The 24,929-nt window shown below is 32.9% G+C and overlaps 1 protein-coding gene across 2 annotated transcripts in view; it reads left to right on the plus strand.

The window, feature by feature from the left end:
• Positions 1-24,929, plus strand: part of MS3_00002209 (uncharacterized protein) — a gene marked incomplete at both ends in the record, with an annotated part of 64,560 nt that overhangs the window by 38,676 nt on the left and 955 nt on the right. For both annotated transcript variants that reach the window (XM_051209783.1, XM_035731207.1), the window contains 3 exons: positions 5,187-5,216; positions 11,112-11,198; positions 23,641-23,856. In XM_051209783.1, coding sequence (XP_051075248.1) covers positions 5,187-5,216; positions 11,112-11,198; positions 23,641-23,856 — 333 coding nt within the window. The remainder of the gene's footprint in view (positions 1-5,186; positions 5,217-11,111; positions 11,199-23,640; positions 23,857-24,929) is intronic.

Genomic DNA, 24,929 nt, shown 5'->3' on the forward strand with positions numbered 1-24,929 from the left:
AACTTCATTCGATTCATGATGGTGGTCTAACATAGGCTTATGGATTCAGCTGTTAAAATTACTACAATCTCCACAAATCCCCATTCTTAAATTATTTCATTTCTCGATTATGAAAATGAGTCTGCCAATATCCCAGAAGAGGGTTAAAAACTTATTATAGACGGTAGGTCAACATAAGATATGATTGTGTCACTTAGGATAATAAATCAATCACGAGTGACAAAACTAGTAGAAAAATTATCGAATAGTTAAGTTTGTAAGTTGTTCTACCGAGACTATGTAAAGGTTAATTAATACCCCTAAGTGAGTATATACAATAAATCTGATTTTAACATAGAAGTTTTAAGCGGCTTACTTCGAGAATGACAATAACGAGTTTAAGTGTCTGACAAGGTGATTGAATAACATCACTCAAAGTTTTGAGATTAATAGATTGATCACTTTTATCTGTGATCATTTGTGAAATTTCAAAATTTGTTGAAGTCATATCTTCACAATAGATAGAGTGCCAGTTAAGAATGAAGTCAAATCTATATCTAATTCCTACATGGAATAAAAACAATGAGATTTACCGGAAGGTAGCTTCAATGAACAGTTACACCAATACCATTTTGAGTAAACAAATTAGTGTATCTTGGTCTGGATCGGGTCTAGAATTCGTAAGCACAAATTGATTAGGCTTTCATCTATTGAGTTCCTTAATTTTACCTACTTCTACAAATTAAGCCACTTACAACCATGTAAATAGTTTTCAGATAATTCTGTGTAGGTAAATTCACAGGTTACAACAAGCTATAACCTATTAACCTGAACTAAGCAACCAGTAGAAACCAAAACAAACTGAACGACTATTTCCTCCTAATATGGGACTCAGCAGCGCTAACTCACGACCATACAAAGGGTCTACCTCAAGACTCTCAGGTCTCTCTGTGAGTGCTTTACTTTTAGAGTTGGTATCTAATGGTTTGCACTGATAACTTTAATTAATCCCTGCACTTCTGAGAAGTCCCATACTAGGGTGAATCAACTGTCCAGCTTTTCATGGTTTTCAAATGCTGTTTGGCTAAGGTCAGACTCTAATGTAGACTATAAAACTCAACACTGTCCAAGAACTCATAATGTTAACAGAATGGAAATGTTATCTAGGGCAATATGGTTGTCTTAGCAGTTTCATATGATGTTACCTCGTGATCAAAATGAACTTCAAAATTAACAAAATTCTCTATAGAACTACCTTAATTAATATAACCCCCACATGCTTGTTGTATTTTAGATAGATGTCATGTTTACTGTTTGACCTATTATTAGTTAAAGTTGTCAATCCAGTTTATCTAGCATACTACTCAATCTGCAAATAAATATGTTAACATTGAGTAATTGGAAGAAAGAGGATTAATAATTATACAAGTAATTATTCGAAATTCAAGAAGTTGCTACGTTGCACAACATATGAAAAGGAGAAGGAACAGAATATTTTTTGATGAGTGGTCAGTAGAATTGTAGTTATGCAAGAATCAAGAACTCGGCTTTCGAGACGATTTGGAATTCGCAGATGACCTAGCCCTTCCATCGAATACACATGAACAAATGCAGATAAAGACAGCCAGTGTAGCAACAGTCTCTGCATCAGTAGGCCTCAACATACACAAGGGGAAAACCAAGGTCCTCAAATACAACACGGAGAACACCAATCCAATCACTCTTGATGGCGAAACTCTGGAAGATGTGGAGTCTTTCACGTACCTAGGAAGCATCATCGATGAACAAGGAGGTTCAGATGCAGACGTAAAGGCAAGGATTGGTAAAGCAAGGGCCGCATTCCTACAGTTGAAGAACATATCGAACTCAAAACAACTTTCAATCAACAAGTAAAACACTAAGTTCAAAAAACAAAAAATAAAAATGGAAGAAGTACGAAAATAGTTTACCAATGTTCTTCTACTAACGCCCCTATACCGATGGTTGAAGCCATTGTAATCCATGTTCACAAACCTAAACTTTGCATCCAAAATAAGTTTGTAAAACCACTTACGCTACCTCGGCCATCGGTATAGGGTCGTTTGTAGCAGAACATTGATAAACTATTTTCGTACTTCCATTTTTGTTTTTTTCTAACTTTGTGTTTTACTTATTCTCAACATTCATCTCTTGATTCTTACATAACTACAATTCTACTGACCACTCATCAAAAAATATTCTGTTCCTTCTCTTTTTCATATGTTATGCAACGTAGCAACTTCTTGAATTTCGAATAATTTCTTGGATTATTATTAATCCTCTTTCTTCCAATTACTCAATTTTAATTTATAATTGAAATGTCATTATGTAATTATTACGTAACATATCCACCCGATGAGTATTATTTCATTATTGTAAATAAATATATACATTTTATCATAATTAGTAGACGGTAAAGTCTAATACTTTCAATCCTTTATGTCTGTTTATAATACAAACTTCAATTTAATGAACAAACACGGGTGATGAACTGTTATAATTTGCTAGTCCATAGAAGTTTGACATCATTTACTTTTTATTATTACAATATATAGTTTATTTTTATAATAGCGATGAATACGGCGATATTAAATTAATCCTAAGATCTTATACTAGAATCAGTACGTTCTATTTTTCTGACTGGATTATTATATTTAATTTAAAATCGTTATCTTTCCATACTAAAATATACGAATTCTAGCAGTTTCCTTAATAAATTGATTGATTGTGTTAAACCAACATAGAAAATGTCTCAACTATTAAGGATTTGAGTAAAATGTCTACTGTGAAGAGTGTAATCTTTCATTAATTTGAATATCAGTTGTATCTATCTTAATGTAAAAAAATACCTATTTCAACTATTGCATAAACGCTTTAGAAAACTCCCAATTATATCTAGCTTATACTGATGTTAGATTGTTTCATCGTATTACATTGTATGTCGACCTACTTCCTCAGTTATCAAGTAGAATACATTAAAGTACAGTTTGTGTTTACTGTCTATTGACCGCCGTTATTTGTTTGTCTAGAGATTTAATTTCAATTAAAAATGCATAGAAAACAAAGGCTATGAGATAATTAATTTTGATAACAACGTCTATTATTGTTATTTAATCATGAAGTTTGTATTGTGACAACCATTTTCATGAATTATCATAGTTATTGTATAAATGTGAATAGTCTATATGTAAACTAATGCTTCCGGTTTGACATTTATGTGAATACCGGTGTAAATGTGAAGAACTAGATGGGGGGGAGGGATTATAAACAAATTCAATGGTATGCAGAAATTTTTACCATTTATATTCATAATCTAAGAAATGTTGAAGAAAAAGACATTATAAGTGAATTTTAAATTTTCATTAGTTTGTCTACAGAGAAAACATGAATTTATGAAAGAGTTTGGGATAGCAGAAAACCACAACCTCATAATCTTCAAAGCGAAAATGGATCCACCGTTGAAATTGTGCTGCTACTGTTCCTACGAACTAATACTGTAGGAACTTTTATCTAGAATTACTAACTTACATCTGTTACCCGTCGTGGAGGAGCGTAGGCCACCCAACAGGATTCTCTATCGAACTCTGTTCTAGCCAATCCTTTCCAGTTACTATTTACCATTTTCATATCTGCTTCCCATTGCCGATGCAGTGCGTTCTTTGCCCTCCCTCTTTTCCACTTCCCTTCAGGATACCAAATTAACACCTCGTTAATACCTCGTGACTCAGTCTGGTGTTTTCCACAATGTATGTCCTATCCACTTCCAGCGGCTTTTCCTATCTTCCTCTTCAGCTCGAGCCTGGTTTGTTCTCTCCCACAGTAGGTTGTTGCTGATGGCATCCGGTCAACGGACATTCGGTATCTTGTGTGGACAATTGTTTATAAATACCTGTACTTATTTGATGATGGTTGTAGTAGTTCTCTAAGTTTCAGCTCCGTACAATAGAACTGTCTTGACGTTCATGTTGAAGATTCGGACTTTGATGTTGACTGACAGACAGTTGTTTTGGGTTCCATACGTTTTTCAACTGTAGGAATGCTGTTGTTGCTTTGCCAATCATTACGTTTATGTCTGAATCGAATCCTCCTTGTTCATTGATGATACTGTCCAAACAGGTACATGAAAGTTTCCATCTGTTCCATAGTTTCTCTATCAAGTGTGATTGAGTTGGTTTTCTCCGTGTTGTATTTGAGGATGTTGGCTTTTCTCTTGTGTATGTTGAGGCGTATTGATGTAGAGGCTGCTACTGTTGGACTGGTTGTCTTCGTGTAAGTTTGTTTGTGTGTATGGTATAAAAGAGCTAGGTGATCTACGAAGTCCGAATCATCTAGTTGTATTCAAGCTGTTCATTGTATTCCGTGCTTCATCTCAGATTTTCAGGTCTTCATAATCCAGCCAACCACCAGAAGAAAGAGAAAGAGGAAGAGTAAGCAGCCTTTTCAAGAGAATTACTTATCTAACTTGAAACGTACCTCATCTTTATAGTTAAAAATATATGAAAACATTTTTTGCACCTAAAACGTTGCAGAAAATGTTAGAATGACTCGTAATTAAGAACAAAGAGTAATTAAAGAAGCTATTTGGTGTTAACTTGTCAAATATAGCATTGAGATGATATTACTGATTGAACTGTAACTCCATAGCATATTTCAACTAAGTTAATTATGCTTAACTGATATTCTACAACAACTATTACTCAACAAAAATTTTCAAGCTTTAGTGACGATTTACCGTCGAAATAATTAAAACAAAAAACAAAACCAAGTTTACAAAATAAAGCAGTTAAGGAAAGATTTTGTGAGACCATAATGTATGAAATTCAAGAAATCTCAAGAAAATATTACTATAAAAACATAACATCGGTTCTTAATACCAATTGATAGGAGAATGTATTTTGAACAAAGAATAAAGCATGCTTTAAACGATATACTTAGCCTTTAATCTGGCCATTTGTCGGATTACTAATTTGAATATATAATTGTAGAACCTGAAGCGAACTTATCGATAAGAATATTATTCGTTCAGATATTAGTCTTTTAATATGATGAGGATCATTAAACAATGAGAATGTGTTTTATTAATGTGATTTACTGAATATACAATGAAAAGTTTCCAATAAAGTACAAAAAATATTCAAACCAATTTAAATGAATTAAAATGATGATTTATTTGAACTATTTTATTCCAGGAACTTACTCATCTCCATCAACAACATGGGGTAAGTAAATCTGAACTTTATATGACTTACATTTTCTACTTTAATTAAGTACACCTCATTAGTTAATCTCAGAATACATATTCTCATGTTAATAACATGCTTGTTATTGAGACGAATGTTAAGAATTGTTAGTTTGAAGTAAAATGGAAGAGAATTCAGTCCTTTGACTTAATAGTTGTGATACAGATGCTTTATTACTAAGCCACATTACATGTTTATTTAAGAGATGTTGTTTGCGGTTTCCGTTATTTGTAACATTTTTATAACTGGAGAGTATAACTAGTAATTTTCACTTTTTTTTATTGAAAACATAATCCATTCCGGATGTAAACCCACATTTAAAATATCTCATAATTAAATCAGCTTCAGGAAACGTTTTGTATCATAAACGTGCTATTACTGTTAGTAACTTTCATAATTATAAGCAGATATTGACAATATATTACAGATATATATTATTCGGTTGTAAAACTATAGGTTTTAGGTCGTATCTAAACGCAATCGGTTATTTAATTATACTAGTTTCTGTCTTTTTTCTGACAAATATTGAAGTTAGTTACTAAAAATAGATTATTTTATGGATAATATACGCAATAATTATAGACAATTCCAAAAGGCAATCAGGTGCAATATAAATAAAACAGTGATAATGTCTTTTGTTATGACGTTATTTGAGACAAGCTTGAATTCCATGGATAGCACTTGTTTAACCCAGATTACTAGCCAATGAAAGCCAACTAGTGTGAAAAATGTATTCAGAACTTCTAATCTAACTACCTCCATCCACGTAATACTGAATATAATTTGAGATATACCCATCACATATTAAGTCACTGACTAAATCACTTATCCTATGTATTAAATATAATGTTGCTTTAGTTTTACAGTCAAACTACCATCACTTATAACTTCATAAATTTATTTGCATTTGCTTCATTTCAAACTATCAGGTAGCATTGTATAACAATGAAAAACAAAAAATTGAATCTATAAATTTAAACTGAAGGACTTCATAACTTCCTGATCTCTCTGAAAAAATGTAAATATTCATTATTTTTACAAAGTATTTATCATATATCATATAAGCTTTATCCATAGGTCAGTGAACAATAATAAATTTTTGGAGGATCTGCAGATTTATAGTCTACTTCGTTATTAGATCTACTCCTAAAATTGTAGGTTTGTTATTGATGGGACTGCCTAATCTGTAAGATCTTACGTGGAAGTCACATCATTTTATATACCGACTCGTCGTATTGTAATAATCACCAACATATGATGGAGAGCACATTTAGGTTGGAGATAAAACAATATAGTTAATATGAATAAAATCAAGTCATAGGGGATGACCACGCCTGCGAGGCTGATCTATGCCACCCGATGATTTTAATTCCGAATGAATGTTAACTCGTCCACCATTATTGACCTTCCCTTAGTGTTAAATGTTGAAAGTCTATTTTCCCAGTTATCTCATGTACAGCTCTGAGGATTGTGATTAGGATCTAATGCCATTACAGATCTATAAAATCATTCAAAACAGTCATAATTTATACCACGTTTTGGTTACTTTGAAGGTAAATGTAGTGAAATATTTGGTAAAAAAACTTCATAATTCTTTTCAAGTAAAGTGTTCTTTAGAATCATTCTGATTCACGTGCACAAATAAATTATCATTCAATTTATACTCCATAACAATTACTTTATAAACATCTTACTACTATTCTACTTCATCTGTAATCTCTAAGTTATGAGACTTGATTTTTGCAAACTAACGTCAGCGAGACTACGATTTATGGACGAACCAATCAGATATAAGATAATAGGTCTTGAATTTTGGCGCGAAATTCAATAATCCATTTGTCTAATAGCATTTTGGTATTTTAGCTTATGTCAATTTGTGATGAATATCGTAAATCTAATTTTTAACCTTAACCATCAACTGCAAATTTTAAAAAAAAATTGTTAGCAGTTTAAAAATCCCCATAGAATATTCAAAAACGAAGAATATTTGAGCGAACAATTGTTTTCAATAACTTCATCATCAGGCTCTACAGTTATAAGTCCATAATTATAATATTTTACAAAGGCCAAAAATAAGGCATGTATTAATGAATTTGACAATGTTATGTGTTAAAAATGGTGAACGTTTGCATCTGTTACGATATATATATATACTTCAAAAAATTGTAATATTTGCAAATTAGAAAGGTCATTCAATAAAGGTCAGTAAATTGTTCAGTTACAATAAGATAATAGTACTATTGCAAAGTTGAAAATGCAACAAAAAAAATTATTTTTGTCAACTGAGATAATAATATTGTTGTGTGAATATAATATGTAATAAGGGGGGGTGTTATCAAGGTAATTACGGTCAACAAATTGGGAATGATGGATATGAAGATTAAGATATAGATAATGACAAATAATGATAATAAGGAAAGTAAATAAAAATAAAGGAAGGGGTAAGAGGTTTATAATATTCAGTCTAGGTATTCGGTGATCCAGTGGTAGGCCAGGGTAAACATAGAGGCTGGATATATTTTTTCTGGATGCATAAATTAGGTCTTCTGGAGTTGATCCAGATGGCTTCGGCTATGTAAAGCAGTCGTAATCTGGCTCCTTGAGGTAGATATTTTTGAACTTGATATAAAACAGAGAAAGCTTCATCTATTTTGATATGATGCTCACTGTCTTCAGAACATAATGACTTGATTCTGTGGTTGAGACACTTAACCAAATTTATTTTATACTGCAGAGGTGTGAAGCTTTGGAAATGGGTATACTGTTTATCTTAATCTTCATATCCATCATTCCCAATTTGTTGACCGTAATTACCTTGATAACACCCCCCCTTATTACATATTATATTCACACAACAATATTATTATCTCAGTTGACAAAAATAATTTTTTTTGTTGCATTTTCAACTTTGCAATAGTACTATTATCTTATTGTAACTGAACAATTTACTGACCTTTATTGAATGACCTTTCTAATTTGCAAATATTACAATTTTTTGAAGTATATATATATATCGTAACAGATGCAAACGTTCACCATTTTTAACACATAACATTGTCAAATTCATTAATACATGCCTTATCTTTGGCCTTTGTAAAAAAATTGTTAGTTAAGTTAAAACTGGCCATGGAAGGGATAGGGGAGTCACGTATTTTATTATTATCATTATTTATTTTGTTCTATTTGTGTCATCGTTAACCTTATTTCCACATCCATTATTTGTTTGTAATTTTCCGCCTCTTTGTATTCTTCACTATCTAATTATTTACACACATCTTATTAAGTAATGATTTTAATGTTTTGTGGTTACTATTCCTAGTCTATTTACCCATGTTTGTTTGACCTTCTATTTCCAACGATTAACTATTGATAAGAGTTTTGTTATTGTATTTTATTATTCTTACTATTATCAGTTCACCTGTCTTCCTACTATCAACTTGTACTTTTACCTATTGTGTGTTGTGACTTATTCTATTTCATTGTGATTATTGACCCATATTGCCTTGATTGGTTTAACATTTTCGTATAAATATTCATGTATATTAGAGTAAAGCCTGATGACGATCTAATTGAAAACAATTGTTCGCTTATATGTGTTGTTCTAATTGTTTAGTATTTCCTGTTAGTTCATGATGTGAATCATCTTTAGAGTGAATTAAGCCTTCATCAAACCATTTTATTAAGAAGATTAACTAATCACTTACTTACTTACGCTTGTTACTCCCAATGGAGCATAGGCCACTGACAAGCATTCTCAAAACCACTCTGTCCTCAGCCTTCATTTCCAGTTCTGCTCAATTTTTGTTCATTCTGCTCATGTCTGTATCCATTTCTCGGCGTAATGTGTTCTTTGGTATTCCTCTCCTCCTTTGGCTTTCAGGATTCCATATGGGAGCTTGTCTTGTGACGCAGTTGGATGCTTTCCTCAATGTGTGTCCTATCCACTTCCAGCACTTCTTCCTGATTTCTTTCTCCACTGAAATGTGGTTTGTTCTCTCCCACAGTAGGTTGTTGCTAATAGTGTCTGATCAACGGATCCGAAGTATTTTGCGTAGACGACTGTTAATAAACACTTGTATCATCTGGATGATGGCTTTTGTAGTTCTCCAGGTTTCTGCCCCATACAGTAGGACTGCCTGGATATTTATATTGAAAATTCTGACCTTGGTGTTAGAGCCCCTCTGAGGTTACTACCGGTCCCAAGCCCGGATAAAGGAAGAAAGTTGGGCATGTGGCCCCTGCGAGCTCCGAACTCATGACCCATCAGCCTCGCGCCAGGTGTTTAACCAACTAGACCAGTGAGCCGACCGGCATCCAACGGTGTTAATGTCTAACTTCAACCAATCCACGAAATTGAGCGACACATTCACCATTGTCATCAGTGAGTTACTATCTCACAACAGACCTGGTTGAAGTCCACTGATAACGGCTCCTAGTGAGAGGCCGCGGTGGCGGGATCGGGGATGCGCATTGCTGAGGGGTCCCATACTAGGACTAAGCGGCCGTCCAGTGCTCCCAGGTTTTCCATGGTGGTCTAACTTCAATTGAGTTATGATTTCAACTATTGAAATTTCTAAAATCTCCACAAAACCCCTTCTGATACAGTCTATACTACTTAAATATTTGTTGTTTAACTGATGTTAGAAATATTTGCATATTAAATGAATAAAAATAATAAGAATGTCTTTGACTTTAGACTGGACCATTAATATTCAATAAGGTTATTAGGATTAAAATTTTCGAAAATAAACAGTTGATGTAATAAAGGAGTTTGAGTTTCGCTACCATTAAATTAAGAGGCTCACGTAAACTGGTCTATTCAAATTCAAAATTCATAAGAATTATCCATTTAAGATCACATTCTGAAACCTCATATTTCATGGAAGGTATCAAGCCGTCCCTTCACTAGGCGAGTATTTTATGACTCCAAATATTAAAATGTATTCTAACAGTACGTTCACTTCTGCTATAGTGTATGTTGTTTCACTGTGTTTTGCTGTTTTCAGTGCTACATTCCTAATACCCCTGAGTTATTTTGCCTAGTTTTTTTAACGGCAATTTTCGACTACGCAATGTGATTTTACTTTATACATTTGAATTATGATTAAAACTAACTGAGCAATATTGGGCTCGATTCTCCAAAAAAGCATTTGTAAGCTGGATTTAGAAGTCGTGGTTAGTGTTTTTCGTAACTAGTTGGCTGAATTTATTTACATCACAGGATTGATGTCCACACCGGGACTCAAATCCCGAATTCTAGCCTCTAACTCTCAACGCATTGTCCACTAAGTTGCTGAGTCCAGTTACTCACTAATCTACACAAAGGGGTATGACGTTAATATCATTACCGTTAAGTGTTTCAGCTTTCCCATTGCTGGTATTCCTGACTAAATATTGATCAGTCTTCGTTAGTATAGCATATCTCATGAGGATAGCCTCCACATAGCTACTACTCTACAAACTGTATAGATTTCTTCGTTTAATTATGAAACAATTGATATTAATTAACGGATCTACAAAAGACCGATTGCAGAATTTTCTAGTAGTGTTGCAAGCTGGAGACCTTCAAATCACTAGGTCGAAATACAATGGTTCACATTTTTAACTTCTGCGAGTTTGTGACAATGCAAGACTTAAACCTAGTTCGATCAGTAATACCTACTCTACTCCCAGTACTATTTAACTCCAGTTATTACGAACTTGTATTAAAATTTCGTCAATCAATCGCTATTTCAGTCAATAATCAAGGAATATCAATAAAATATTACTAACACTTACTGTGTTGTTTTTAAAACTATTTATGTAAATAGTAGTAATAAACATCATATTATCATAATCGCCAAATAAAATTGTATAATCTGTATTTCACTCCAGATAACTCATATGGTGGGAACTACGAACATCATTTTTCAGGTTTATTAACAAACTATCAAGGTTCATATGAAAAAATGTCAGAAAAGTGTAAGTTCTGTTCATTTACTTCATTTTTTTATATTTTTCGACGGTCACTTCATTTATCTAATGGTTATCATATAGTAGGTTTTACTAACAAAAAAATAGTAGCTCAGTTCTAATTGTTTGTATAATTTACAAACTTGGATTACATTATTTTAATGTTTACAATGGAAACCATGTTAATAACTCGAACATAATAATTCACTGATATTTGATACTAATCAAATCTCTGGGTTCATTTAAAATAGATAACCAATAAATAAAATATAATACTTCATAATCGATCAATATTACATAAAAAAGCTTAATGATTATTATTCGAACCCCGAAAGCTCAGTTATACTGAAGTTATTATGAGTTATCCTAAGGTTTTGTATCAAATATTATTGTTGATGCCACGTTCTTTCAACTAAAGCTAACGCTGTACAAATAAATAAAGCTGTTTACTTCAATGGCAAGAGGTACGATTTTGGCATTAGATAAGGTGAGTTTTAATTCATGGAGAGTTATCGATTCTCCTGATGAGTACATACCAGTAGGTAACCTATGTTTAAAGCTTCATTTCTATGTCCTCCAACAATCTAACATCGAAACATAGTAAATCACGATATTGAGTCACCTAAACTAGTGATTATACTCAATTTGATAGATTAAATTCTATCACCATTAAAGCCTAAACATCATGATACTAATTATCACCTATTAATCAGTTCGTATAAATATTATCAGCCACATCTCATAAATAACCCAACCGAATTTGACTGAGAATCTCTTGGGCAACATCTTTTCCGTCAATAGCATAAGTACATATTATTAATGAGTGTCAAAGTGTATGAAACCTATTCCCATTCAGGTGTTTTCTCCATTGTACTTCCAAGAATAATTAACTGATAGGGTCGATAAAAGTAGTAAATCATAGCTAAAATATTAGAAACTGAAGATTTTTTGCTGAACATTTAACAGTAAATATCTGCAGATTGTTTGTGACTGTTTACGTTTTCAGAATTTTCGGGGTAACTTCTTATTAGACCAATTAAACTTGTAATAATAACCGACTCTAAATTGTGTGTATACTAACTAGTATCTTCCGATTATCGAGTATTCATATCCAAGTTAAGTGTCTTGATTTACTGACTAAGGGATCTTTTAATGTTGTGTTACTGTAGGAACTACTGCAATTGATTTTTATTCTTGTTTTTGCTAGATATTAAGACTTGATGAACTGCTCCCCTATATGACTGAAATTGTTGGTGTTTATGCCAGCAGTATATAGGCCCTAACCTTTTACTGACTGTATGCTAGTATCTTTTTAAAGATTACCCGTGAGTTACAGTTAAATATTAAGTAAACCTGCATTGGGCGATTAATCAAAAGCAGAGTTTATTTTAGCAAGAAACAGATTATTTATTGCGTAAGCGACCGGTGATTATTGAATGTTCAATAAAGAGTTGTATGAATTGTTGAGTTTTAATTGAGACCATGATCCCATCAATGTTAGATCGCTACTAAAAACATAGAAGCACTGGATGTCCGCTTCAAAGTATTACGGAACGACTCAGCAGTATGCATCCATGACCCCTCACGTGAGACTAGAACCCAGAATCTTCAATTTCTCACGCGAAAGCTTAACCTCTAGACCACTTGGTCGGTATCCAGCGGTTTTAATGTCTAACTTCAACCAATCCATTATCCCATTATCTTCGGTGGGTAACTGCCTTAATTAAAATGTCATTTTTCACGAAGTAATCTAATGTTTAAGTGTCACTAAACTACGTAATATAAATAATGCTCATAACATTAGGCAAGCCAGCGGCTCTACACATTAATCTATTTGTATGAAGTTCATCACTTTTATCTATTTGTTTTTAGCTATTGTATATATGTATTTAAGGGTGTCTGCTAGTTAATAAAAAAAATAATGCTTGTTTACTATTAGTTTTCAGTTTGGAAAATGTCAAAGGTCACACAGAAATACATCAAAATACTGTTAATGATAATTAACTTAACAGAAGTACATTGTGATAGACATTCAAAATTCAACCCATGTTAATCATAAAATCGTTCTGAAAATCTAACTTATTGCACTTCAGGGTAGCTGGAGGGAAGGAGAGAGAAAATAGTTAACTTATATTATGCTGAAAACACCATTTAATAATCGAATTCATAGCAGTCAACTAAGTTGGTTACTTAGAAAAGCAACTAAGAAACCCACACCTTAAAGTAATAAGTTCAAACCTTATGAAAAATAAAAGTAATCAAACTTTAAAAGACTAATATTTGAACGAAGAATATTCTTTTCGATAAATTCTCTTCAGGTTCTACAATTATATATCGAAATTATTAATCCGAAAAATGGCCAAGTTAAGGGTAAAGCACACCGTTTAGAGCATGTGAATTTAGGATTGTGATAAACAAAATACAATAAAATTGTTAATGTTAATATGACTCATATAAAATGTTAACTTGAATCTGCGTATATGTTAAATGAAATTTTAAGATCCATGATCAGAATAAATATGGGTCAAATAGGGTGAGAGAGAAATAATAGTGCAATTACAATTCGATCAAATAAGTAAGACGTAATACGGAGGGATGAATGCAAAGTGAATGAATCATGTATGGGAGAGATTAATGATGATTAACCAATAATACGAATAATAATAATAATAATAATAATAATAATAATAATAATAATAATAATAATAATAATAATAATAATAATACGAATAATACAAAGATTTATGAATAAAGATAACAGGGACAATTACAATTGACTACGAAAGGTCATAGTCAAATTGGGTCATTCAATAGTTAAGATTACGATTGATTAATTGGCCTTGATGTTGGCCAGGGGAGGAGGAGTGGCTGAATATATTTCTTCTGTACGCATAGCTCCGGTTTCTTCATTCGGATGGCTACTGCTTCAGCCGTTTGAAGGACTTTCAGGCTGACCAGTTTTGGTAAAAAATTACTGACCTTATAAACAATTGAAAAAGATTGGTTTATACTGGCACTATGACCGGTTTGTATTAAATGGGCCAATATTGAGCTGTTCACCTTCTTCATCAAACCTTAATCAAACTTTCTTCAGTTTCTCATGGCTTCAAATGATTGTAATTAATAGTTGGACAATAAAGAATTATATATTCTGACCATGTTTAAAGAAAACTATCTAATAAAGCAGTAAAACTGTAATGTAAACGTAGATTTACCAAAGACAATGAAATCTGTGAGAAATATTCCTAAATTTGGAAGTTCACCCTTTTTTTTGTTCATATTTTCTGAGACTATTGTTTATTGTAAGCACAGAAAGATACAAATTAAATGAATTCACATCATGAAAAATTTTAATGGATTGTATTTATTTATTCATTTCAATTTAACTGATAATATAACACTATTTTTATGCTTTTTCAAGAACACTTGATGAAATAACGTCCAGATATCTTAAAAGTTATAAACTACTATAAGTTGAAAACTTTGTGCTTAGAAACAACCTTAGTAAAACATACAATGAGAAGTTTTCTAATTACAAAAATTTGAATTAGTATAAAATCTTTATTTGTCCGGTTAACATATCATAATCAGCAAAATGCTGTTACTTTGTATTACAAATTGAACGGTTTTACTAAGTATCCTATTTCGTCTCTTATGGTTATCCATAGTGTTCTTTTTAAAATCAGTAATAAATCGGAAACTATAAAGCGATCAGTTTTCTTTGTTCTGAACAAAGGTTGAAACTCATTCATATAAGTTATAAACCACTAAAGAATAAACTCTCATCTTAACAAAATATATACATAACTAGAATTGGCATAATTCATTCGAATGTTATGCCAGTTTATGTAGCTCACCGAGCTTGCTGCTCAGTTAGTAGTGAAATATAATCTTCGTTACATTTGATGCGATTAATATAAAATGATAGTTGATTAATAATTGTTGGCAGAATATTCAGTTGAGAAATGAAACAAATTTAAACTTGCCCCAGTTATAGTCTCTTCATAACGGAGAAAGCTTTTCATAAACCTTCCGAGATTTAAACACTAGTCCCCGATCGGAGCTTCTACTTTGGTATAGTGACCAGGCCTGTTTATGAGGATAGCTCACCCGAGCTATCTTAGCTGGAAAATCTGTTCTTTTAGGTCCAGATATATAGATTGGAGAACAGTTAAGCAAAAAGCAAAAACTTAGGGTATAAGGGCAAATTCGTATTGCTGACTGTAGAGAGGTGACAGAGCTGTAAGGTGTTTTCCTCCGAAAACCACCATCTGTATCGATGCCGGATTCTCGCAACGGAAGGAAGGAGTTAAAAAAGATAGACCCTACAAGTTTCATGAGTCACATTACCCCACGAATTCCCAGAAATCAAAAATGTTGTTTCGGGACCGATTACATCACCTAGATTCTTCACAGAAAGCGTTGACTGCTTCACTTATCTTGCGAGTCTCATCAGCCTTACTGGGTTGGTGTCCTGAGAAGTCTTGGCTAGCGTTAAGCAACCTGAATGGCAAATTGATGTAAGTCCTCCAACTCTTAGTGAAGTTGAAAAGATTATAATCAATCCAAAGAGAAGGAGAACAGTGGGGCCTGATCAACTAATCCCTCAGAATTTTAAGGATGGTGGCTCAGTTCGAGCAGCTAGAATAAGTGAACTACTAGCTAACATCTAAAAACTGGACGTAGTCCATCTGACTGGTCTCAATCACTGATCGTCTCAGTTCATAAGAAACGATAAAAATCCTCTTGTGACAATCACAGAGCAATCAATTTACCTAATATAGCATCTAAAATATTAGCCTCAATACTTCGGTATCTAAACAGAGCTCTTGAAGAGCGAACCCGAGAAAACCAGACTGGTTTCGGACATGGACCTGGACATGTAGACCGAATATTCACCCTCCGGCAAATTATGGAACGTAGACACACTCCCCGACGTCCGATTACAGTTGTATTCCTTGATCCTAAGGCAACATTCAACTTTGTTTATCGTGAGGTTCTGTGGCAGTGTCTGTCATTGAAAGGAGTACCAAAGAAGTACACTAACCTTGTACAGACTTACTACCTGCAAATTTCTGGTCGAGTCAGAGCTTAGCAAACTGTCATCGGAATTGGTTACTTCAAATGATGTTCGTCAGGATTGTCCTCTTTCCTAATTTTTATTTAATTTTGTCACAGACATGATTTTAGCGATAGTACATCCATCGTCTGACTTTTTCAGGGGTTAATTTTGTAACGGGAGATTCACTTGTCGACTTAGAGTACGCAGATCATATAATACTGTTTGGTGAAGACACTGACATAATGCAGTCTTCTGATCATCTCATGCATCAATGCAACCATGTTTGGGATATTTCTCTTCTAAATGCAAAACGCTGCTCTAGAAACGGTCTGCACCAACGCCTAGACTAATGTTAGTGAATAAAATATGTCGACCATTTCATTTATCTTGGAAGTCTCAATAACCCTGGTGGATTGGTGTTTGATGAAATCTCGGAAGAGATTCGGTAAGCTCGGTTGGCGCACACCAACTTGCGTCGCTTGTGAAGTAGGCGGAATGTCTGTTTACCAAACAACGATCTAGTGTATTGCCTGGTAGTACCTCGCCCTGTTCTACTTTCTAGATGTGAAACATGATCATTAATAATAAGTGTAGATACCTGACTGGATTCCGCCTAATTGTCATAATCAATGGTTAAAGACTTTCAATGACATGGCTCAAAACTATTTTACGGGCGCAGGTGCATACACTCTTTACCTTCACCAAGATTCTAAGCTTCTGAATTTTTCATGATTTTTTATTTCACTAATTTATCTTTTCTTCAACCGTATCTTTGATGTCTAAACTTTTTTATTACTACCGATGCTGTTGTTACCTCCACTACTCTGGGTTTCGTCCTAACACTTTATATTGCCTTGCTAATGAGGTAAGAGAACTTGGACCGACAGACATACGTATCAGATTCTGCTTTGAAAATGACTGACAGACGCAAAATTCATGGCTTCATGAGTTAGATATATATTATTTATTTAAAATAATCTCTGGAATACTAGAAAGGGAAACTGTGTGACTTCAAAGGCTGTCAGATTTGCGCTGGGATTATCCAGACTAAATAATTTAAATTACAGAAAGACAACTAATCTCACAAAAAGATTTGGTCGAAAAATTGCTCCAAGCTCAAATTAACATTTAGTAGTAGAAAATATTGTTTGTTTATTTCTTATTGCCGACAGAATTCTGTCGATCAAGTTTCACTGTAGTCAGTGGTCTAAGTAAGTTGATCTCACCTGTACTATATTCAGATGTTATGTAATTGAAGGTAATTGGTAGGACACCTTGAAGTGAACTTCAACGGTCTAGCATCTAAAGTTTATGGAATCAGGATACTGATAGCCTTTCAACAAGAAATTATACTATTATTCAAAGATTTGTATCATCTTAAAATATATCACATAAGTACGTTCATTGACAGTTATTCATGTCCATTATAATTTATTCGCATAGTTATTTTATAAACACTATACTCCGATGGGAGTTTGAATGAACAAGATAATTATAAAATAACCAGAACTTATACAAATCCTTCCGAATACAACATTTTCACATTGAACAAACATCTAGCATTCAAGTTCAATTATTTGACGAAATCTTCATTATTTGTAACTTCTTACATGTGTTTTCCAAGTATTTATGTTTAAGAAACACAACCTATACAATCTGTGATTTCTTGTCAACTTAGTATCTAATTGTACACTGTATCACAATACCATACAACTCAGATTACTGGTTAAAAAATAAAACACACTACATAGTCGACATGTTTTCATCAAAGATCATTCAAAGACAACTGTAAAAAAAGTCACTAGAGATGTATTCTGTTATAAATTCAATATTGCGACCAAGGTACTTCATTAGAACAAAATCATTTCAAAATCACAAATCAATACAAATGTCAAGATAGTTCTACTATATGGAGAGGAAACTTGGAGAACTACGAAAGTCATCATCCAGATGATACAAGTGTTTATTAACAGTCGTCTACGCAAAATACTTCGGATCCGTTGATCAGACACTATTAGCAACAACCTACTGTGGGAGAGAACAAACCACATTTCAGTGGAGAAAGAAATCAGGAAGAAGTGCTGGAAGTGGATAGGACACACATTGAGGAAAGCATCCAACTGCGTCACAAGACAAGCTCCCATATGGAATCCTGAAAGCCAAAGGAGGAGAGGAATACCAAAGAACACATTACGCCGAGAAATGGATACAGACATGAGCAGAATGAACAAAAATTGAGCAGAACTGGAAATGAAGGCTGAGGACAGAGTGGTTTTGAGAATGCTTGTCAGTGGCCTATGCTCCATTGGGAGTAACAGGCGTAAGGAAGTAAGTAAATTTCCGATTAGAATTGTCGTGATTGCTCGTGCTTCTGGCTGCTTGTAGAATATATTTCCCCATTTCTAACTTGCACTTCTCTCTCTAGTTATCGGAGCTGGGACACATCAGAATAGCTAACTTATTGGTCTTTGGTCACAGAGTCTTTGTTCCGTTCGCAGATTAAGTGAACTCGTAATCGCTTCAAAGTTGATAGAGAAAAAAAATTGAATAAGTGACTAACTTATCTCACTACCTATTTTTTCACTAATAAAGTTATACACATTGGAAAACGATCCGTTCTTTTGGAATACAAATTTATTTTCACTTAAAATATCTAGTTCATATAAACATGATCATTTTCAAAATATTTTGTTAGTGTTATGATAAAAGTTCATATACAGAATTTCATTATTAACATTACAGTACTAAATATCAATTTAACCTTCTATATGATATTAATGTCTAATCTGATTGGTTAATTAATCTTAAAATATTCATATTTATGATTTATTTATTTATTTGAACACATAAATACTGTTACAACGGGGCACCAGATACATATGCGCCACACAAATCTCATTTGATTTGTGTGAGGGTTTGGATACTGCCCGGGTGTCCAAACCAAAGAATGTGGTTTTCCTAGGGGGCCACACCCAGATCCTTCGACCTAAAGGTCTGATCCACAAGGCAGTGGAGCATCATAAGAAGATGTAGTCCCATGGTAGCCGGTGACCAACGATTGGTTCATACGCCATTCGTTCCTTCAGGATACTGGAGCCCATGTGCACCATTGGTTTGGAATGAGAGTTTTTCAACTCCCCTAGGTGGATCCTCCATATCCACCAACCCGCTTAAAGCGCCGAACATTTGCTTTTCGTCCATTCAATTTCGTAAACAAAACTCCGCGAGAATTCAGTGAATAGGACTTCCTTAGCAATGGCTGATTACGCGTGGCCATGTGGGAGCATTTTGAGAGGAAGCGCGGACTCTCCCCTCTCTCGGCCGTAACAGGGCATTTGAGATCCATATTTATAATACAATACAATTAATTAAATTTAGTAATTTTATTAATCAAACTATTTCACATAATCTTATCATACAATATTTCTATAAAAATAATTCCTGGTATAATAAAAATTTTTCATAAAATTCAATCCAATAAAAACCAATAGAGTTATATATTCCTTCTATAAATAATTGAATTAAAACTGATAAATGATCTGTTATTTTCATATTACATATCTGCAGTCTCGTATCATAGCAATGGAACTACTAATTGTTATAACTTGTGATCTTGTGCTCTATTAATGTATAACGTAATTATACCACCAATTAGAGGACAGTGAATTATCGACTGGACCAATGACGCGTAAACCTGTACGAGCAGTCTAGCGTCCTTAACGGTCCTTCTTCCTACCTAACCCTGTCTGTTGAATCCAGAACACCAATCTCAGCCTCTGAGGTATGAATCATGTATTTCAAGCATACTGGGTTCATATACAAACCAAGCAGACCATATCGCATTACAAAATAGAAAACAACATTTGTACAAGATCTAGCCAGAAGTGGCTGCGAATGTGGGAGACTGTAGTTCATAGACTGGGCATAACTCAAGAACGGTAAATCGCATAATAACAGCCTATGGGTCAAAATAAGGCTTATAATAGGAGGAACATGAATATGCATAGTTTAGCTACTTAACAATTATACAATAAAAATATATGTATCGTATTTCTTCATAAATAGTTCTCAAGAGTTACCATTCATAATTCTCGTCGGGGTATAGCATTGATAAATGTTCTCTGTCAAATATTTACTCATCCATTATTTATAGCTTTCCCTGTTCAAGGCTAGAATTTTATAAGCAGTAAAACAGTTTATTCTTTATATAGAAGCAAAGTTTAAGTATAATCAACAGAACACAACCCAGCGTAAAGAAAAACAAAACATTTAGTTACGATGCATATTCGCTTAATTTATTTTCTCATTTGTATAACCTCAGTTGCATAACTATTTTATCTATTATATTTTCAATAGCTTTGAAAAGTAAAGCACTCTTGTAATTCATTTTGTATTGGTTGTTTGAATCGTTCGATTGATGTTTAAAACTGTGCGGATTGCCTCGATATTGTCTTAAGTCACAAATACTATAACAACACATATAAGCGAACAATTGTTTTCAATTAGATCGTCATCAGGCTTTACTCTAATATACATGAATATTTATACGAAAATGTTAAACCAGTCAAGGTAATATAGGTCAATACTATAAGCAGAGATGGATGCAGGCACATCCGGCTGACGAGTCCCAATTAGGACGAAACGCGCATCTTAGATTCCACTGATAGCCACCATCAATCTATGCTTATAAAGCAAACTTGATTATAATAATGTGAAAATTTGTATTCACATAATCTGAACAATCAATTTTGTGAACATTTAAAATTACTCAGAAATAGATGTAGAAACTAAAAGAATTAGCATGTATAAATATGGAGGTTAACTGTGTAAAGGAAACGTAATCATGCAAAGTATTTAAATGAAATAGATTCAAGGATTATTGAAATGTGTATTAAATAATTCATGTTACTATGTGTAGTTGAAAGGTTTAATTTATTTTCTATCTTATTGATTAACACAGTAGAATTTGCAACCCTAATATATTGTAAATCAATCAACCCTAATAAGAGACATAATCGTATATAAATTCAAAGTGTAACCTATCCATTATAGTAGTTACTCATCAAACTTATACAACCATTTATTGTAACATTTTTTTCATGAAATACTAAGTTTCAGAGTTCAATTTTAAGAATCTATCATAAATGGAAAATTTCAGGCTATCAACAATAAAACTGTAATCCTGTACTATACCTAGTATTTTTTTAAACTGCCTTTCTTTTCGATAAAAGTCTACGGTGAAAAAAAAGCATCGTTAGCTTTGATTGCTTACAAATATCATGTCATAAGTAAATTCAATTATCCCAAAAGATAAATAAATGACTGATTATATACATTTTTGTAAAAAATATTCAGTTCCAGTTATTGTGTGAACAAATAATTATCGTCCCAAAAAGTATGTAGACAATTTCATGCGACACCTGTTCTATCTACAACTTAGATTCTTAATATGCCGTCTATAACTTGGACACTCAAACACTAGAACCCTTTAAGATGCAAATGAGAATACAGAAGACAAGTAAAAGGAATGCTATTCTAAACAGTGTCAAATATAGTACAAAACTATCAGGTATTTATGGTTTTTCGTTTAGTAAAAACGAAATCATCATTATAATCATCCAATTCGAAGATGGGCGGTTTCAGCATTTGTCCAATAGGGAATCTACATGTAGAGATTCTGGATTATCCTGCCTAAAGATGATTTGATGGAATATTTTCGGTTCTTTCTGATCTTCGCAGAGCTTCTTCGAGTTCACCTGTGAGCCGTTCTCACAGCACTCAAATATTCTTTATAGTAATAATGACAATATTTTCTTTATTCAACGCTACAAATTTTCTTACAGTTAGAAATTCTTAATGGTAACTAGCTAATATTGTAACAAACTTGTCTTTAACATATATTTCAATCGTAATCACTCAAAAATAAATTTTATATATGCCTTCAATATTCAGTATCTGTAATTTAATCTCAAAAGTTACATTACTAGTTTAACCGCTACAACGGATTTTCATCATTCATTTTATTATTGAATATATGAATTCCATTTCACTAAACGATAGAACAGAAAGAAGAAATATTAAAAACTACACCATTTAATATTAAGATCAGTAGTAGGCTTTTTATAAAAGTTCATCAGTGTATACAATTAGCATTAATAAACATAACAACTGCACTTGGCATATATTTTACTCCAGTAGAAACGACTTCAGTGTTTCATTAGACAGATAGTTTGCCATAAATTCAGTTGTTATTTCTTCGTCTATTTCGGACTTGTCAGTTGGATGTACCTGTGTTACAGAGTTGATGTGTAGTGGCTGGTCCTATGTCAAGCCCACATAGCTTATTCTAGCTTCTGGATAAACCAACTTATCTATTCTCCTCAAGCTATATTTTGACCCTGTTAATTATTCGCTTATCAACCTTGACTGTTTTTATATGAACGTATATGTGTTCATTTCTTATCTTACTCACCACATGTCTCTAGCTTATTTTTGTTCGACTCTAAATATCGGTTAACGCTTGATTAAATTGAGTTAGCTCACACACCTCCATTGCACGTCATTCCGCTTCGCTCTCTTCTCTTCGCTTCGTTTTTCCACTAGTTTGTCTGGATCAACGATTGTATGAAATATACGTATTCGGAATTCATTTTCGTATTTGACTTATTTAATTCCGCTATTCACTAACGCAAGTTAAGTCAATACTTACGAGAATGGCCAGGATATATATTTCGGTAGCAATTATTCAATAACAATCATGCATACGATCTAATTAGAGTCAGATATACGGCCACAAAAGTGATGAGCCCATCAACAATATCTTCCAATTTAATTGGCGTCAAAATAATGGACCACTAAATATGTTCACTTTGGGACTAGAACCTATTATCTTTTGCCTCAAACACCCTCACGTTATACGCTTAAATACTGAGTCCAGCTAGCCACCTACTTGTCCAACGGGTATGAGATTGGATTAAATTTGAAATGAGTTGGATTATCTTACTGTTTATATTTTTGAATGAACAGATGCAAAATTCCACCATTTTAACGCTTATTTTGGTCACTGTCATACAATAATTATGGCTCGTCATAATGTAGATCTTGGAAGTAATTGTTAGCTTAAATATTCCTTGTCTCTGAATATGAGGATCTTTAGACTACTGAGAAAATTTAACCAGTCATTCGTTATTCTATTGAAGCTCAGTTGTGGTTCAACTGAAGAGATAAAAAATACGAACCATTAATTCAATTTGTTCATCAGTACCACCAACCAAAATACTTAAATCCACATAATAATTATTACTGCATTATGTAAGATAACGTTATAACATTACGCCTAATGTATACATAAGTATTATAATTATCTTATTTCGATATTCTCTTATTTAGTAAACAAACGCGCGACTTATCTTACTCAAGATCGTTTAAAACCATCATCTTATTCCTCTTTATCTTCAGTAACTGGACAAAATGATTTCAATTCAATATCATCTACTTATACAATAAATCAACGACAACCACCAATATGTCCAACATGTTTAAAATATAAAAATGTTAAAGATTTAACTACACTTTCACCAGACATAATTACATTGAATACTTTCAGTGATTATAATCATTTAAGAAATTTATCCAATACACTTAAATTTTCATTATCAACATTCCATTTAATATGGTTGAATATTTTTACTTCATTCTTATATTATTATTTCGTTTGAAGTCTTAGCTATGCATAACAGTATCATTACATGAATGAAAACAATTCAATTATTCTTTCAATATTGTTTATCTATTGATGGACAGATATACAACAATTTGGTTAGTTAACTTCTATTCATTTCATTGCCGGATTCTTGTTGTTTTGCTTCATTCTGATCTTTTTACTTTAAAATCTTTTTATCTACCCATAATTTTGTACATGTTTGTCGGAAAATGAGTAGTTCAATTCGAGATATTATTGTAGTCAAGAAAAAACAAACATCTTGAATAGTATAATTTGATCTTGTAATAAACTTTTTATTATTATCATAACCGAATAGTTAATTGATAAATTACTGGACAGACTGGAATGACTAAACGGACTGTTGATTATCTCTTCCAGATGATATTTTTGAATTTCTTATGGATAAGCTTTTTAGAAACAAGATCATTGATCAGCTGAAGGAATGATTGCACACATTAATGAATGTCATGCAGTTAGTTACTTTGAGAAATATATGTAAAACAAGAACAACCAATGTAGTGAAATCATAGAAGTTCGGTTCATTTCGTCCGTTCTACATCATTCACACAGTGGTTTACATAAATAAAGTTTTTGATAAAAGTAATTTTTTGTATGACATGCATAAAACTACGTAGTTTATTAGTGAAAAAAACAATAATAATTACTCTTTAGATCAATATAAGATTAATTTCTTGATGAGCGGAATAATCATGAATGAAGGAGAGAGAGTGAACGATTATAACGTAATCGAACACAAGAAATATGTGCACTGTTACAGTTAAGTTAGATTAAAGTAATGGTGACTATAATAACAATATGTAGGTAGGTGGAAATTGTAGAACTTTCATGGTTCAATTTAGGAACTGATCTTAATTAGGCTACCATTAATAAATTAGAAGCACTTCACAGCCGTTTCGTGCTAGTTCAACCATGCCAAGTGTGAGACAGTTATCCT

The sequence above is a fragment of the Schistosoma haematobium genome, chromosome 1, assembly GCF_000699445.3.
Source record: "Schistosoma haematobium chromosome 1, whole genome shotgun sequence".
Taxonomy (NCBI): domain Eukaryota; kingdom Metazoa; phylum Platyhelminthes; class Trematoda; order Strigeidida; family Schistosomatidae; genus Schistosoma; species Schistosoma haematobium.